The sequence below is a fragment of the Pristiophorus japonicus genome, chromosome 5 (assembly GCF_044704955.1).
Source record: "Pristiophorus japonicus isolate sPriJap1 chromosome 5, sPriJap1.hap1, whole genome shotgun sequence".
Lineage (NCBI taxonomy): Eukaryota > Metazoa > Chordata > Chondrichthyes > Pristiophoridae > Pristiophorus > Pristiophorus japonicus.
The window spans coordinates 211,822,792-211,841,749 of NC_091981.1; the positions used below are offsets into that span (position 1 = coordinate 211,822,792).

An 18,958-nucleotide genomic window follows, 5' to 3' on the forward strand; every position below is an offset into this window, starting at 1 on the left:
CACATCCACACATGCATTTTCCAACAGATGCCACTAGGTCGTGATCAGGAGTTAGAACTCTTAGCTCGTGCAGAAACAAAATCAGATAAGGGCACGGACACATACTGGTGATGCACACACTGTTGGTCCTGCTGAGATCAACTAACTTAGCACAGATCAGGAATCAAAATTAGGACCTGGTCTGTAATGCACAGTACATATCACATAGTTACTGAGGGAAGGGGATATAAAGGAGATATTTTAAAATAAATAAAAACCATTTGGAGTTGATTTGCTAGAGGTAAATAATCTTCAGATCAAAAATGTTTTTGCAATTAATATTAATTCTACCTCAGACAGAAGTCTGGTTCGTTCTGTTACTCCCCCACTTCCTTGCTGGTATCGATCTTTGGCCTACAAGAAAATGAAACCGTTTTACAAAATATTAAGGACAATTTTTAAATTAAAAACTGCCGCATTAAAGAGAACATTGCAGATTACCTCACTCAGCTGGGCCTGAGCAGCACGGAAATCCTGAATCAAATTCTCCAACTGGTTGTTGACATATTTCTCTCTGCTGCTGACCTTTTCCAGCGTTCGACTAATCTCATCTTGAAGCTTGTCCAAGTAGCTCTGTCAGAAAAACAACAGAATTTGGTGAATATCGATCAGCTAGCTATAAAAATACAAAACTACTACATGCTCAACAAGCAAAAATAATTAGCCAAAGAAATAACCAATTAGACAATTAGATGGCTGCACACATGTTCTTGTGTAAAACACCTCTGAGTGTTCCATTTATAGTTAATTTAATTTAAAAAGTTAACACTCTCCGCCCCCCCTACCCCCCAAAATCAAAGCAGAACAATTAAGTTTTTAAACTTAGTGTTCTGAGGAATCATTCTTTTCAAGAACGCAAGCAGTTTTAATGGGCCCAAATTTGGCCAGTACAGATTTCTGGTGCACTCAACAGAGGTGCGTCGCTTTTCTGGAACAAAAATCTTCAGGCCGAGTTTGGCCTCTCCTCGATGGTGAAAACAGTACCGGGACCTCTGCACATGCGCGCTAGAGTGTGCGCACATGTGCAGTAGCTTCTCGCAGCCCGAGTCTCTGCGATGCTCTGCAGGCTGTGCGAGAGGGGCCCGAAGCACACTGCCCCTATCCCGGGCCGAGTGGCCTGCTGCACAGGCCGGCCGCTGCCTTCCTGCATCTGCCCGGGGGAGCAGGAGCAGGAGCTGGAGAAGCCTGGGGGAGCAAGAGCAGAAGCTGGAGGAGTTCGGGGGAGCAAGCCCCTAGCCCTGGCTGAAGGGCTTGCCGGTGCGCTGCAGTCGGCGAGGTAGGACTTTTTATTTTTTAGTAATTGATTTATTTTTCATTTATTGTTGATGATGTTGTGAAGAAGATGTTGCGAAGGTGATTAGTGCATTTCCTCCCCCCACCGACAATCTCTGGCTACCTGCGCTGGTTTCTTATTTCACTGCAAGGTTTTCAGAGCGGACACAACTGGCCTCATACGCTGGCCTAAATTAGTTTGGAGTAACTTTTAGCTGGCTAAACTTGCTTAATTGGCAAAAACAAGCCTAAGTGCCTGAAATAAAAGCGAAATTAAAAAAAAACCTAACTAACTCACTTACACTGGAGCAGATTAAATGGGGAGAACTGTGATTTTTAAGTTACTCCAAAAAAAGCTAGTTGCTCCAAAAAAAAAAACGGAGTAACTCCTGGGGAAATTTGAGCCCATTAATAAGTGGACACTATACAAGTCTCAGTGCTCAAATGCAGCCTCCTGTTAAAGCCGTACATGTATTCTAAAATGGTACATGAATAGGAGGCAGCGACGGAGCCTTGAAATCTAATCAATTTGGAAAAATACATTTCTGATGGAAAGAGCAGATAATTCAACTATGGAGGGCATTACAGCCAAGCCCAATTTGCCTGAAGTAGTTGCATCCACAGCTGAAGACAGACACCATCCAGGCTTAGACAATTAGACAAAAGAAAGACATTTGGTCAAGGTACAAGAGTGCAGTAAGCATCATGGAACTGTACCACAACACGAGACAGTCCTTTCAGGAAAGATGGGGAAAATAATTGAAAGATTTAAAAAAATAATTGTCCAGCAAACTTTCACAAAAATAAAACAAAGACAAATGATTAATTATCTTTCCATTTTACCATGCTGCAGTCAGCTTGGCTTAATTGGTAGCACATCGCTGTGCACAAGTGGCCTGTGGCATTTGTCTGCATAATAGTGACTTGGTTGTGAAGCGTTTTGGAAGTTGTAAATGCAAGTTATTTCTTTCTACTTGCAATACCTCTCTGACCAAGTTGGCCAAGTCCAAAGCATATAGTTGCCAGACAAGGCTGCCTCAAGTGAGGGAAACAACATCAGGAAGTAAGTATTTTAAATGAGTTATTTATAGAAAAGTAATGGATGACCAGCAGCAAGTTAAAAGAAACATAAATCCAATTAAAGGGTTCTGATGATGCTATAACCCAAAATTAAAGCTCAAAAATTGCTCAACGTGACAGTATCAGAAGTAGAAATAGCAACATTAAATTTAGAGGGACACGAGGGAAAACAAAAATTAAACTGGCCTTCATAGAAACATAGAAAATAGGTGCAGGAGCAGGCCATTCAGCCCTTCTAGCCTGCACCGCCATTCAATGAGTTCATGGCTGAACATGAAACTTCAGTACCCCATTCCTGCTTTCTCGCCATAACCCTTGATCCCCCGAGTAGTAAGGACTTCATCTAACTCCCTTTTGAATATATTTAGTGAATTGGCCTCAACTACTTTCTGTGGTAGAGAATTCCACAGGTTCACCACTCTCTGGGTGAAGAAGTTTCTCCTCATCTCGGTCCTAAATGGCTTACCCCTTATCCTTAGACTGTGACCTCTGGTTCTGGACGTCCCCAACATTGGGAACATTCTTCCTGCATCTAACCTGTCTAAACCCGTCAGAATTTTAAACGTTTCTATGAGGTCCCCTCTCATTCTTCTGAACTCCAGTGAATACAAGGACAAATGCCTTGAACACACGTCATACCTTATTATTATTATTTGTGAATGCACAAGCGGTATAATAAAGATTGGAAAATACAAACTATAAAGTAGGGAGATAAACTACAAGTCAAAAATGTCAAAAGTGTCAAATGCTTAAGTAGGTATCAGACATGCTTTAACTATTGAGTAGCCTCGTGTCAGCAATGTGGCATCTGGAAAATCCTCTTGGTAGACCAGCATGAAATGAGCAGTCATTCAGTAGACGTGTGGCATCCTCAAAAGCAGCTACACAGAGGGCTGTTCAGCTGTCCGCAGGTTTGGTCATTTGCCACACCCCTTACCATCCCACAACTAAAATGGTTGAGCTAGCACCAGAGATGGTGTGACAGCTTGTAGCCAGGTAATCATTCATCAGGCTGAGTGATGAGGAAGAAGTTTCTTGAGGGAACAATTTGTCCCCATTCTGTTCAATATAATAAGGCAACGTATGCCACATTGGCCAGATTGGTCTTCTGCTAATGAGTCGGTGAGAGGTGCATCCTGTATATCTTTGAAAAGTGGCAGGTGTGGCATTTTGTGGATTTTCTCAAGGAGGTTCTATGCTGCAATCTGAAGCCTGATATTTGGAGACCACCGGCTTGAATTCTCGGCCCCTACGGGCACGCACGCACATGAGGTGTACACGTGCACATAGGGGCCCTGCAAGTTCTGGGTTTAGGTATGTGAAGCGCATGCGCCTAAACCCGGAACCTGTAATCTGTTAAGAATTCTCTTGACAGATCCACCGCATCCGAAAGTAAAGGGCCTCTGTAGACGGAGAGTTAAGCTATTTACTCAACTCCTGCCCAGCGAATGCCCTTCAAATTCTTACAACTGATAAAAGCATTAAAAAAAATGTTATACATTTAAAATCCTGTTACACAAGGTAAGTTTATTTTTAGACCCCTTAAAATATGTAAATTTATTTTTCAAAAAATCAGTTTTGTTTTAAATAATTAATTACATTCCATTTTTATTAATTTGAAATATGTGATGGTTTTTAAAAATTTATTTTCAGTGTTTCTGTATTTTGGGGGGTATTCCCATTCATACTTATGGTGATTCTGTATTTTGGAATTCACCATTAAGTATGAATGGGAATACTCTTACTCTGATAGGTTGGGCTGGCCCACGTGATCCCAGTGATGCGTGCGAAGCGCATGCGCTCCTGGGATATAGGCCTTCGCCTAGAGACCCAGGACCAGGAGTCTCCGAAACTCCGGGAACCACAGGTACTTTCGTAGAAATTTCTGAGGTCGGAGGCATCCGCCCACGGGAAGCCTTTTTTGGGCCCATATATTTGAGTAGTTCCTGTTATTATTCTCATTGTTTGATTTAATTGTACATCAACTAGTTTTGTATGGAAAGAGTTTAACCACACAGGAGTACAATATTCTCCAACTGAGTAACAGACAGCTAGCGGCGGGTTGCGCAATGTTTGTGCATTAGCTCTGCAACTTGAGCATGCAAGCTTATTTAACAAGCCCTTTATGATTTCAGGATTAAGATTTTAAGTCATATGCGAGTTGGAACAAAGCAGTACCTTTGTCTCTTTAAGAGAAGTTTCAATTCCCTCTTCATGCTGGTGCATTTGGTCAACGTGAATTCTCCAATCCTGTTAAAGCAAAGTAGTTTATATTACATATAAAATAAAACTTGTATAACACACTATTTGTACTATTTATAGAAAAATAATGGATGGCTAGCAGCAAGTTAAAAGGACACAAGAACTCAGCTGAGAGATTCTGACAAATAAAAGTGATTCTCAAGTAATTTACAAACAGCAGCAGAACCAATTCAATTACTGCCTTAAACAGTATTTACTGTCTTGTACATGTTGCATGAATGCAGTTACTTTTTATTTGTTTTCTTACAATGGCATAGAACCTAAAAGATTAATTATGCAAAATATAAAATTAATTGCTCCCTATTGCTCAATAGTCTAACATCCAGATATCTCATCATTGCATTTACATTACCAGGGGAAACAGAAGTTTATGTTGAAATAGATTTTAGTTTAATTCTCATCATAGTAAAACCTTAGCTTTTAAAACATTTGAAATTGCTTGCAAATCTTCTAATACATGCTCACCTTCTGTTATTTCCATTTTTCTTAAATTCTTGTGTATATAGGAAAGGGTGCACTTCTACGACGCTGACTTAATCAATCAGATGACTGGTTATGTTCCTCTGACCCAACCTCCCTCAACTCCCTGCATCATTTGCGTACTCACTCCCAGGTACCAGCTTAGGTACGTGCATCCAGGGAAGTTAGACAGCGTTAGTGAGAATATGATTCACAGAGCATTAGGGAGCTGGAGGAGTGAAAAGTTACCTAGAGAGGCTTCGGAGAAAACTATCCATGGTTTCGGAGTCATGGGACCCAAAACCATGGGCATTCGTGGAACAAAGTACCTTTGTGCAAAGTCAGTTTCCAAATACCTCCCAGTGGTAGCACTCTCGCCTCCAAGTCAGAAGGTTGTGGGTTCAAGTCCCACTGCAGACTTAAACCCGTAATATAGGTGCAGTACTAAAGAAGTACTAGTGTCGGAGGTGTCATCTTTTAGATGAAAGATTAAACCAAGGCCCCATCTCCCCCCTTGGGTGGGCATAAAAGATTCTGTGGCATTATCTAAAGAGAGCAGGATAGTTCTCCTGGCCAACATTTATGCTTCAAACAACACCTGAAACAGATTATCTGGTCATTTATTCTGTTTGTGGCAACTTGCTGTGCGCAAATTGGCTACCACGCTCCCTACATTACAACAGTGATTGTACTTCAAAACTACTTCGTGCTTTGGGATGTCCTGAAGTCATGAAAGGTGCTATACAAATGCAAGTTTTCTTCTTTTTTTTCCAACATTAAAATTTGTATATTTTGAATCATTTTGATAATATATCTAAAAGTTTTCTCACTGGCAAAGTCTATCCTTGTCTGCAGAGAAAGATAACATTATTAAATGAGGTAAGACTTTGCTCAACTTTTTGAGCGGCTACTTCTCCATGTGCATAATTGATATTTCAAAGTGTAAACGTTCAAGATTTCACAGAAAAAAATATTTTACTATATTGTTTATAAAAGGAGATTTACATCTAATTTTATTAAAAATAAAAAATGGCATTAAAAGTCTCTAGCCAAATGCTAACTCAATCCCGAGTCTGTCCATGCACTGCATATAATATACTGTTTGGCACTCACATCATTACTGATTGCAACTTCAGATAGTCTACCAATTGCATAGAATTTCACAAATGGGCATTATAAGACTAAGCCATAGTCACATTTATTCAGTGCAGATTAATCTACCATTTAGCGTTGGATTTTTATCTCTAATCTAGCTCAGACAGGTACCTTTATTAAACAGCCCTTTGAATCTCTAACAGCAGAACATTAGTAATACAAAAATAAAAATACTAAACCTTTGTGTAATTGAGTCAACAGCCATCTCTGTAGGGGAATAATTAATCACTGCACAACATAATGAGAACAAACAGATGGACACATGGGAACATTTCTGAGTTGATACCTTCACAGACAACAATTCTGCTCAAAGAAAAATGCTGATGCATGCTAGGCATGCTCCATTTCTAAAATTACCTTTTTTATTAATTACACATTTAGCTTCTGCAAGTTTTCTATTTCCTATTGGGTATTAAACATGGTACATAGAGCAATATAGAATCCACATTTATTTTGCCACTGATGCAAAAGAACACACACACACACACACATTATATATATTATATACAGTGGCCTCCTGTAGTGTTGCTTATGGTAAGTCAGCAGCTATGTTTTTATCTCTCTCACATCCATCCCTGTCATTTTAGTGTGGCTGCTTCTCTCTGTACTCTGTTGCTTGTGTTTTTTTCCTACTCTGCTACTTGTTCCACACCTCTACTGTTTCTTAGTTCTCTATTCATTTATGTTCCTTTCTACTGTTATTTCTAACATCTTCTAGTTGTCTGCCTTTTGTCCTTTTAGGTGGAAAGTAGTAGAGTATGTGGTAGAGAAGGCAGCATTTTGAGACTGGAAAGCACCAGGCCTTACATTGGGAAACCATAGAAGAGTGAGAAAAACAATGAGGGACAGGAAGGAATGGCAGTTGCAGTGCTTGGGGCTGGAGGTGTAGGAGGAAGAGGGAAAGAGCCAGCAGTGAAAAGGAACAGACAGTTTGAGTACTCGGGATTAAATGTAGTGGAGGGATTGAGAAAGGATGAGGATTGGGCACTGAAGGTGCGCAGCTCAAGAAAGATGTGGGATCAGATCAGGACAGATCTTAATACTATATTTTTAAATCTGGTTCTCAGCACTAACCGGAGAAACTGCTATTGTTTTTAAAGTTGTTGCATAACCATAAACAAATGGAAATAGTAGAAATCTATTAAAACCAAATTAATGGCCTGGAAATTTCGGCCTCCCTGGGTCTGTGCTGAGTGTCTGCGGACCTGGGAAGGCATCGCAAAAGCCGGTTTTCAGCGCACAATGTGCATGTGCTAAAAGTCGACTTTTCCGATCTGTCAAGCTGGAACTTGACAGATCCAACGCATATTGGGAGCAATGACATTTGCAAGGGCAAGATTGTGGGATTTACCCATATCTTGCCCAGCAAATGTCCTCAAAATTCTTGCGCCTGATAAAAGCAGGCGCATAGCCCTTGGGAAAGGACAAAGTAGGAATGAATCAAAATAAATTTACGAGAACTTGGGAAGCAAAACTCATCAGAGAAAATGGAGTCAAAAGGAAAGTGGTGGACAAACTGAGTTGGAGACAAACTTGGGAGAGCCAATACATCGCAATATAGTAGCCCGAGCCTGAAACCACCTCATGGCAAGCAGCTCACATTGAAAAATTGCCATTGCAAATATTTTACATACCATTTTGAATGAGTGAATATTAATACAATAGCATTACCAAAATTCATAACAGGAACTTGGACTGCAAGTCCATACCTATTTTATATTTAAATAAAGTCCCCATCTGCCAGTTGGGATGAAAGTAAAAGATCCCATTGCATTATTCAAAATAGGGCAGGGGTGTTCTCTGGGTGCCCTTGCCAATATTTATTACTCAACCATCAACATCAAAAAAGATTCACCGATCAGTTATATCACTGTTTCTTTGACCTTATAGTACGTAAAATGACTGCTGTGTCTCTCCATGTAACAGTGGCTGCATTTCAAGTAATTCATTGTTTTTGACGCATATAGAGAGGTCTGCATGGATACTCATGAAAAATGTTTAAACTACCATATTTAATCTTTAATTGACTTGATCAAGATCAACAGGCCTCTAATTCATCCAAAACAAGCCACAACAATTATATATTGTGGCCTTAAAGGAACACGCCAAATTGTACACACCGTAACATAATACATTGTGCGTTACATGGTACAATGCTCCAGTCCTTATTAAAAAGAGTATCCTCTAACCTACTGTGAGCAATACCAAAAAAAAATCTGCTAACATTTATAAACATTTATTACTGATGTTGTATAAAGAAGACTATCTTCAACCACCTTTTGGCAAATATACCCGTGTTTCTTTTTTCTGAGAAGGAAGTCATTTATTAGAGTCAGACAAATAGTGGATGAAAATCACAATTTCACATTTCCTAAATAAGATCCAAGAAAAGACAAATTGTCACATAAATGAAGAGCAAGTATAAAACAGAATATAACTGTTTAAAAATAAGAAATTGAAGCTTGTGATGGATACTAACTACACATTGTACTTTAATCAAGTTAATACATAAATCTTCACTAAAATTAAATTCCCAAAACCATATTGAAATTACAATGCCTCATGTCTAAAAGGCATTTAGAAACACCATGATTATCAGATGCACTGAAAAGCGGTAAAATATTGGAGTCCTAACCAGTGCCTTTGATTACAATTATAATCCCTTTTATAGTGCAACTTTGGCTCACGTAATCTGAATATTTCATTAGTTAAGCATACAAAATGGAGAATTTCCATGAAACAAAGCACTGGCAGCCAATGATGAGCCCAAGTTATGGCCCCAGGTGGTGGTTGTTGCGCATGAATTTAAATAATATACCTTGTTGTCAGTCCGGATGGTAACCTTCAGTTGCGGGAGAACTCGTTCCACCTCTAGATTCCACTCAGCAGCATCTGTTGTTGATTCTAAAATCTCTTCTGGTTTTGAGGACTCGATTCCCTCCTAAATATTAAAAATGTACTTTGATAAATGCTTTTGATAAAAATATTTTCTCACCACCCTGACCCTAGAGCACAGACTGGATTACTGCTCCCACAACTGCATTGTGATCTTCTATACAACATCTGTGAGAGCAATCCAAGGTGACATTTGATTTGACCTTTGCTTCCTCTCCATGAAATGGAAAGTGAATGGCCTCCACTCAACACTTTCCTACTGGTAATTCACTACATGAGAGCTCCACTGCACTGTGCCACACCCGATTTAGTTTTCTTCAATAATGCATTAACCTGTTAAATATAGTACCTTTTTTGATTGCTTAGTTAAGATTAATCCTTTTCAATGTCACTTGCAGGCTCAAAGCAATTAACAGTCTGATTTTAAATTTAACTAATTGGTACTTCATTAAGTCTGGTATCCAAAGCCCAAATTCTAAACTCTACATCTGAAAGAGAGAAACCCACCATCGGTAACTTAAAAAAAAGACATAGCTACTAAATTAGAACACTTGTTTTTCTATTTCCATCAATTAAAAAAATGAACAGCACCTGCTGTCATCACAGAAACTCCCGAAGACATCATCATAGGTAGTTCCTTGGAATCGAGGAAGACAATTCAATTACAAGTGTGTAAGCTCTGAATCAACATCAATATGGGCAGATTCATTAACCCACCATCTTTTAGCAAAAACAGAAAACAGATCAATCAGCAGATATACTGTGAAAAAAGGTTCATGTTTTGGGTAAAGTCCTTCTTCAGAACTGAAAATAAAAGATAAACAAGCATATTAAAAGAATCAACAAAAATGAGATGGAAAAAAATAGCAGATATTCAAATCATTTGGAAATTAAAATATTGAATAATCTACAACCTGTTAAAAGATATTAAGGAAAGGAAGGAGAGAAAACAGGGAACTACAGGCCAGTTAGCTTGACATCAGTCATCAGAAAAATGCTGGAATCCATTATTAAAGGAAGTGGTAACAGGGCATTCAGAAAATCATAATAGTGTATGATTAGAGAGACAATATGGTTTTATGAAAGGGAAGTTGTATTTGACAAATTTATTAAGAGTTTTTTGAGGATATAACTAGAAGGGTAGATAAAGGGGAACCAGTGAATGTAGTATATTTGATTTTCCAAAAGGCATTCGATAAGCTATCACATAAAAGGTTGCTGTGCAAGATAAGAGCTCATAGGGATGAGGGTAATATATTAGCATGAATAGAGGTTTGGTTAACGGACAGAAATCAATCAGAGAGTAGGATAAATGGTTCATTTTCAGGTTGGCAGGCTGAAACTAGTGGAGTGCTGCAAAGATCAATACTTGGGCCTCAGCTAGTTACAATCTATATTTATAACTTAGATGAAGGGACCAAGTATAATGTATCCAAGTTAGCTGATGCAAAGCTAGGTAGGAAAGTAAGCTGTGAGGAGGACACAAAGAGCCTGCAAAGGGATATAGACAGGCCAAGTGCGTGGGCAATAGGTGGCAGATGGAGTATAATGTGGGGAAATATGAGGTTACTCAGTTTGGTAGGAAGAATAGAAAAACAGAATACTTTTTAGATGGTGAGAAACTATTAAATGTTGGTTTTCAAAGAAATTTAGAGATTTCCTTATACAGGAAACAGAGTTAACATGCAGGTACAGCAAGCAATTAGGAAGGCAAATGGAATGTTGGCCTTGACTGCAAGGGGGTTGGAGTACAAGAGTAAGGGGCCCCGAAATTCATGGTCTCGGGAAGGACCGTTAGTGCCCTTTTGCAGCGACCATTCGTCAAAATCAAATGGCCGCTGCTTTGGGCTCAACTGGCCACCCCAACATAGATTCGGCCTGGGAGGTCTTGCAGCGGTGTGGGCCACCACCGACTCTCAGCGGTGCGGGGCTTGCGACAGTAGTGACGCGCTAAAAGTGCGCACTACTGCCGCTCCACACCGGAACCATTTTCAGCGTAAAAAGGCCGGCCCTTTAGCGGACGGTGCCCCCGGCAGCTTTTAGGATCAGTGCACAGTGGCAGAGATCTCGGAGCTGTGCGAGCGGAGAGAGAAAAGAAGGCAAGATCCAAACCTGAGGATGTTCAGCACAGGATCCACACTCAAGGAGGGGAGAGGGGACCGAGGGCGGGGCGTGGGGGATGGACGACGAAGCCGGGGGGGGGGGGGGGGGGGAGGGAGAGACATTTCCACAGAGAAAAAAACTGAAATCTCAATCCAGGGGCTCAGCCTCGAAACGTCGCCAGAGCTCAGCATTCCGAGCGGTAACAAATGGGAATCTGTTCCACCTCTGGGCGAGATCCAATCTCGGTCATCGAACTACAGTACGCAGACGACGCTTGCGTCTGCGCACACTTGGAGGCCAAACTCCAAGTCATCGCCAACACCTGCACTGATGCATACGAAAGCATAGGCCTTACACTAAACATCCATAAGACAAAGCTCCTCCACCAACCTAACCCTCCCACAGAGTACTACCCCCCGGATATCAAAATCCACAGTGAAGCCTTGGACAACGTGGACCATTTTCCATATCTCGAGAGCCTAATGTCAGCAACCGGCAGACATCGATGACAACGTCCAACACCATCTTCAGTGTGCCAGCGCAGCCTTCGGTCGCCTCAGGAAGAGAGTTTTTGAAGACCAGGACCTCAAATCTGGCACCAAGCTTATGGTTTACAGGGCAGTAGTGATAGCTGCCCTCCTATATGGCTCAGAGACGTGGACTATTTCCAGCAGACACCAAAAAGCGCTGGAAAAGTATCACCAACTCTGTCTCCGCAAGATCCTGCAAATCCATTGGGAGCACAAACGCACCAACGTCAGTGTTCTTGCTCAGGCCAACATCCCCAGCATCGAAGCACTGACCACGCTTGATTAGCTCCGTTGGGTGGGCCACATCGTCCACATGCCTGACACGAGACTCCCAAAGCAAGCGCTTTTCTCAGAGCCTCGACACGGCAAGCAAGCCCCAGGTGGGCAGAGGAAACGCTTCAAGGACACACTCAAAGCCTCCTTGATAAAGTGCAACATCCCCACCGGCATCTGGGAATCCCTGGCCCAAGATCGCCCAAAGTGGAGGAAGAGCATCCAGGAAGGCACTGAGCACCTAGAGTCTCATCGCCGAGAGCATGCACAAACAACGGAAGGAATGTGCGGCAACCCAGAAGCCCACTCACCCTTTCCTTCAATCACTGTCTGCCCCGCCTGTGACAGAGACTGTTGGACTGTTCAGCTATCTGAACTCACTTTTAGAGTGGAAGCAAGTCATCCTCGACTTCGATGATCTTACACGTGCCTAACCTGAGACTTTGTCTGCGTCTCCCCTGTTGCTGCCTCATGGGTCTGGGAAGGCTGATGTCCAGCAGCTTTGGGCCTGTAAGAGCCGGCAGGAGACTGGTCAACACCTGCCTGAGCGGGTTCAGTCTGACTTGGCTCAGACAAGGCCATGCGTGGAGGCACTGGCGGAGTGACAGATCTGGGACCAGGAATGCTGCGAGCCGGGAGCGGAGCGCATCCGTATCCTGGCCCGAGGAGCCTGAATAACTCACCAGGGGCGGCACAATACCACCACCACCAATCTGAGGGAGTTCAGGTCGGTGCTGTGGCACCACACCAGAAGGTCCCTCATGGCCCGTGGTGGACCCAGCCACGAAAGCAACACTGCGGTCTCGGGGGGCATCCAGCTGAGACTGCAGGCGAGCAACCACAGTCCGAAAGCCAGCAGATATGAAAGCACTTAGACGCTCCGTCGACTCTTGCAGATCCTCTTCAAAGCAGCACCAATATGCTTATTCCCTGCAATGGCAGCTGCCACATCACCCCAAGGGTGAATTTCCCGTGGGAATAACGCCCCAATTAAGACTGCAAACCTTCAGGTTTGAAGCGCTAATAAGACTGGAACACTTTTTTGTGGTCAAAAAGCTGAATTTGGATCCAATGGCCACCGCAAACTTTGCGCCGCTGATCGGGGGAAAAAAGGCCTTAACACCACCAGCTTTCTGGCTGCACTGAATTTCGGCCCCAGGAAGTCTTGCTACAATTGTACAGGGCTTGAGTGAGACCACAGCTAGAGCACTGTGCACAGTTTTAGTTTCCTTATCTAAGGAAGGATATATCTGCAATGAAGGTTCACTAGATTGATTCCTGGACTGAGGGCTGTCTTACAAGGAGAAATTGAGCAGTTTGGGCCTGTACTCTCTGGAGTTTAGAAGAATGAGAAGTGATCTCATTGAAACATAAGATTCTGAGGGGGATTGACAGGGCTGATGCTGAGAGGTGGTTTCCCCTGGCTGCAGAATCTAGGGAGCATAGTCTCAGGAAATGGGCTAGCCATTTAAGACTGAGATGAGGAGACATTTCTTGTGAATTTTTGGAATTTTCTATCCCAAAGGGCAGTAGATGAAGAGTCATTGGATATATATTCAAGTCTGAGATAGATAGATTTTGGGACTCGTGGGGAAATCAAGGGATATGGAAATCAGGCGGGAAAGTGGAGTTGAGGTCGAAGATCAGCCAAGAACAGCCGAGCATGCTCGAGGGGCTGTATGGCCTATTCCTGCTCCTAATTCCTATGTTCTTATTACATCCAGGGTGATACAAAAGATCTCAGTAAGAAAAACATTAAAGAAACAAAAGAAGTGTTACCAGCTACGGTAGAAAGAGTTGTGTACAAGGAAAATGGTAGAAGTTAGGAGGGAAAAAAAAGAGAGAAAACGTCTAGAGATGCCAGTCTAAAATGAAAACACTTAGTGTGTTAGGTCCACAAGGAGGAAAAAAAAACAGGTCAAAGGGTGCTGATCCCCCCCCTCCCCCGAAATATCTTCCGAGAAAGGGCCTGCACATGTCAACCTGCCGCACCTAGGACTCCAAAGGGCCACTCACCATCACCTGCATTGCTTGCCATATAATAATTTAAAAAAACGAATTGGTAATTTGAACACATGCAAGTTACAATTCCTTCCTTTACACTACTCAGCTCATTCCAGTAATGAAGTTAGTAACACTGTTTAAATTAAAATAAACAAAAAAGAAAAAGCATAAAACAAAGCAGAGTTACATTGGCCTATAATTTGCGGTTACCGGCAAAGCTAAGGTGTTTGCCGCTGACCTCAAAGAAAACTGCCCACAAAGATCTCACAATCTTTATGATAAAAAGTTTGCCTTTCTCGAAGTGCAATTGATTGTAGTGCTGTGTAATGGGAATTCCCACTGAGGAGCTGCAGTGACATCAACAAGCTGGTACGCGGAGTCAGAGGAAATGTATTAGCCAGCCAATTCTGTATTCATGCTAACAGAAAGCAGAGAGTCGGGATAAATGGGTCCTTTTCGGGTTGGAAATCGGTGGCTAGTGGTGTGCTACAGGGATCGGTGCTGGGACCACAACTGTTTACAATATACATAGACGACCTGGAAGAGGGGACAGAGTGTAGTGTAACAAAATTTGCAGATGACACAAAGATTAGTGGGAAAGCGGGTTGTGCAGAGGACACAGAAAGGCTGCAAAGAGATTTAGATAGGTTAAGCGAATGGGCTAAGGTTTGGCAGATGGAATATAATGTCGGAAAGTGTGAGGTCATCCACCTTGGAAAAAAAACAGTAAAAGGGAATATTATTTGAATGGGGAGAAATTACAACATGGTGCGGTGCAGAGGGACCTGGGGGTCCTTGTGCATGAATCCCAAAAAGTTAGTTTGCAGGTGCAGCAGGTAATCAGGAAGGCGAATGGAATGTTGGCCTTCATTGCGAGAGGGATGGAATAAAAAAGCAGGGAGGTCCTGCTACAACTGTACAGGGTATTGGTGAGGCCGCATCTGGAGTACTGTGTGCAGTTTTGGTCACCTTACTTAAGGAAGGATATACTTGCTTTGGAGGGGGTACAGAGACGATTCACTTGGCTGATTCCGGAGATGAGGGGGTTAGCTTATGATGATAGATTGAGTAGACTGGGTCGTTACTCGTTGGAGTTCAGAAGGATGAGGGGTGATCTTATAGAAACATTTAAAATAATGAAAGGGATAGACAAGATAGAGGTAGAGAGGTTGTTTCCACTGGTTGGGGAGACTAGAACTAGAGGGCACAGCCTCAAAATACAGGGGAGCCAATTTAAAACCGAGTTGAGAAGGAATTTCTTCTCCCAAAGGGTTGTGAATCTGTGGAATTCTCTGCCCAGGGAAGCAGTTGAGGCTAGCTCATTGAATGTATTCAAATCACAGATAGATAGATTTTTAACCAATAAGGGAATTAAGGGTTATGGGGAGCGGGCGGGTAAGTGGAGCTGAGTCCACGGCCAGATCAGCCATGATCTTGTTGAGTGGCGGAGCAGGCTCGAGGGGCTAGATGGCCTACTCCTGTTCCTAATTCTTATGTTCTTATGTTCTGTTCAAGCATTGAAGAAGTCTCAAACAAACAGAGTAAATCATGAAATGAAAAGCAGCTTTAATCCACAATGTTACAGAGAGCGATATGAAGATTGGACTTTCATTTGGGGATAAGGTAGAAGCTGAAATATTGGCCTGGAATTTGCGGTGCGTAACAACGCTGTTTGTTCCCTGTTATTCATATAGAGAATGGTTAAGTTACTGGACTGGTAATCCAGGGGCCTGGACTAATGAATGAATTGAGTGTAATATCTCCAAATTTGCAAATGACACTAAGCTGGGTGGTGATGTGAGCTGTGAGGAGGATGCTAAGAGGCTACAGGGTGACTCTTGGACAGGTTAGGTGAGTGGGCAAATGCATGGCAGATGCAGTATAATGTGGATAAATGTGAGGTTATCCACTTTGGGGGCAAAAACACAAAGGCAGAATATTATCTGAATGGCGGCAGATTAGGAAAAGGGGAGATGCAGCGAGACCTGGGTGTCATGGTACATCAGTCATTGAAGGTTGGCATGCAGGTGCAGCAGGCGGTGAAGGCGGCAAATGGTATGTTGGCCTTCATAGCTAGGGGATTTGAGTATAGGAGCAGGGAAGTCTTACTGCAGTTGTACAGGGCCTTGGTGAGGCCTCACCTGAAATATTGTGTTCAGTTTTGGTCTCTTAATCTGAGGAAGGACGTTCTTGCTATTGAGGGAGTGCAGCGAAGGTTCACCAGACTGATTCCCGGGATGGCAGGACTGACATATGAGGAGAGACTGGATTGACTGGGCCTGTATTCACTGGAGTTTAGAAGAATGAGAGGGGATCTCAGAAACATATAAAATTCTAACAGGACTGGACAGGTTAGATGCAGGAAGAATGTTCCCGATGTTGGGGAAGTCCAGAATCAGGGGTCACAGTCTAAGGATAAGGGGTAAGTCATTTAGGGCCGAGATGAGGAGAAACTTCTTCACAAGAGAGTTGTTAACCTGTGGAATTCTCTACCACAGAGTTGTTGATGCCAGTTCGTTAGATATATTCAAGAGGGAGTTAAATATGGCCCTTAGAGCTAAAGGGATCAAGGGGTATGGAGAGAAAGCAGGAAAGGGGTACTGAGGTGAATGATCAGCCATGATCTTATTGAATGGTGGTGCAGGCTCAAAGGGCCGAACGGCCTACTCCTGCAGCTATTTTCTATGTTTCTATGATCCAGAGATGCAAGAACAAATCCCAACATGGCAGCTGGAGAATTTAAATTCAGTTAATTAATTAAACCTGGAATAAAAGCAGTATCAATAATGGTGACCATGAAGCTTTCAAATTGTCGTAAAAACCCATCTGGTTCATTAATGTCCTTTAGGGAAGGACATCTGCCGTCCTGACCTGGTCTGGCCTATATGACTCCAGACTCACAGCAATATGGTTGACTCTTAACTGTCCTCTGAAATGGCTTAGCAAGCCATTCAGTCACTGCAGAAAACACTAAGAAAGAATAAAATTGAACAAACCACCCTGCAGCGACCTCGGCACCAGCTTCGAACACCCAGCCCTGTCGACCCTGCAAAGTCCTCCTCACCAACATCTGGAGACTTGTGGCGAGCTGTCATACAGACTAGTCAAGTAACAGCATGCCATAGTCATACTCACAGAATCATACTTTTCAGCCAATATCCCAGCCAACTCCTCCATCACCGTCCCTGGGTATGTGTTGTCCCACCAGTATACCAAAGCCATGAGAGGTGGCAGTACAGTGGTATAGTCGGGAGAAATGGCCCTAGGAATCATCAACTTTCACTCTGGACCCCATGAAGTCTCCCCAAGCATGACAAGGGGCACTCCCGTTGATTACCACCTACCACCCTCCCTCAGCTGATGAATCAGTATTCACCATGTTGAAAACCACGTGAAAGAAGCACTGAGGGTAGCAAGGGCACAAAATGTACTCTGGGTGGGGAACTTTAATTTCCATCACCAAGCGAGGCTCAGTAGCACCTCTACTGTCTGTGTCTTGAAGGACGTAGCTGCCATTCTGGGTGCACAGCAGGTGGTGAGAACCAACACGAGGGAAAAACGTACGACCTCGTCCTCACCAAGCTACCTGCCACAAATGCATCTGTCCATGACAGCATTGGTAGCAGTGATCACCATACAGTCCTTGTGGAGATGAACACTGAGGACACCATCCATGGTGTTGTGTGGCACTATCACCGTGTTAAATGGGATAGATTCAGAACAGATCTAGCAGCTCAAAACTGGGCATCCACGAGGCACTGTGGGCTATCAGCAGCAGAATTGTATTCCACCAGAATCTGTAACCTCATGGCCCAGCATATCCCTCACTTTACCATTACAATCAGGCCAGGGGACCAACCCTGGTTCAATGAGGAGTGTAGAAGATCATGCCATGAGCAGCACCATGTGTACCTAAAAATGAGGTGCCAACCTGCGGAAGCTGCAACACAGGACTACATGCATGCTAAACAGAAGCAGCAGGCTCTAGACAGGGCTAAGCGATCCCACATTCAATAGATCACATCAAAGCTCTGCAGTCCTGCCACATCCACTTGTGAATGGTGATGGACAATTAAATAACTAATGGGAGGAGGAGGCTCCATGAATATCCCTAACCTCAAACATGGCAGAGCAAAAGACAGGACTGAAGCATTTGCAACCGTCTTCAGTCAGAAGTACCGAGTGGATGATCCATATCTACCTCCTCCTGATGGCACCACCAGTAGCCAGTATTCAGCCAATTTGCTTCACTCCACTGGATATCAAAAAATGGCTAAGCACACTGAATGCAGCAAAGGTTATGGTCCCGACAACATCCCGATTGTCGTGCTGAAGACTTGCACTCCAGAACCAACCGTGCTTCTAGCCAAGCTGTTCCAGCACAACTACAACACTGGCATCTCCTCATCCCCTTATTCTGAAATTATGCCCCCTAGTTCTAGATTCCCCCACGAGGGGAAACATCCTCTCTGCATCTATCTTGTCAAGCCCCCTCAGAATCTTATCCGTTTCAATAAGATCACCTCTCATTCTTCTAAACTCCAAATGAGTATAGGCCCAAAGTTATCCACTTTGGTGGTAAAAACAGAGAGACAGACTATTATCTGAATGGTGACAGATTAGGAAAAGGAGAGGTGCAATGAGACCTGGGTGTCATGGTACATCAGTCATTGAAGGTTGGCATGCAGGTACAGCAGGCGGTTAAGAAAGCAAATGGCATGTTGGCCTTCATAGCGAGGGGATTTGAGTACAAGGGCAGGGAGGTGTTGCTACAATTGTACAGGGCCTTGGTGAGGCCACACCTGGAGTATTGTGTACAGTTTTGGTCTCCTAACCTGAGGAAGGACATTCTTGCTATTGAGGGAGTGCAGCGAAGGTTCACCAGA

General features: G+C 43.0%; 1 protein-coding gene across 1 annotated transcript in view; it reads right to left on the reverse strand.

Moving 5' to 3' along the window:
• The window catches only part of ift57 (intraflagellar transport 57 homolog (Chlamydomonas)), a 52,093-nt gene that overhangs the window by 4,745 nt on the left and 28,390 nt on the right, over positions 1-18,958 (reverse strand). Inside the window, exons 6-9 of the mRNA XM_070880047.1 lie at positions 9,086-9,208; positions 4,570-4,641; positions 481-612; positions 331-393 (exon numbers count right to left, since the gene is read on the reverse strand). Coding sequence (XP_070736148.1) covers positions 331-393; positions 481-612; positions 4,570-4,641; positions 9,086-9,208 — 390 coding nt within the window. The remainder of the gene's footprint in view (positions 1-330; positions 394-480; positions 613-4,569; positions 4,642-9,085; positions 9,209-18,958) is intronic.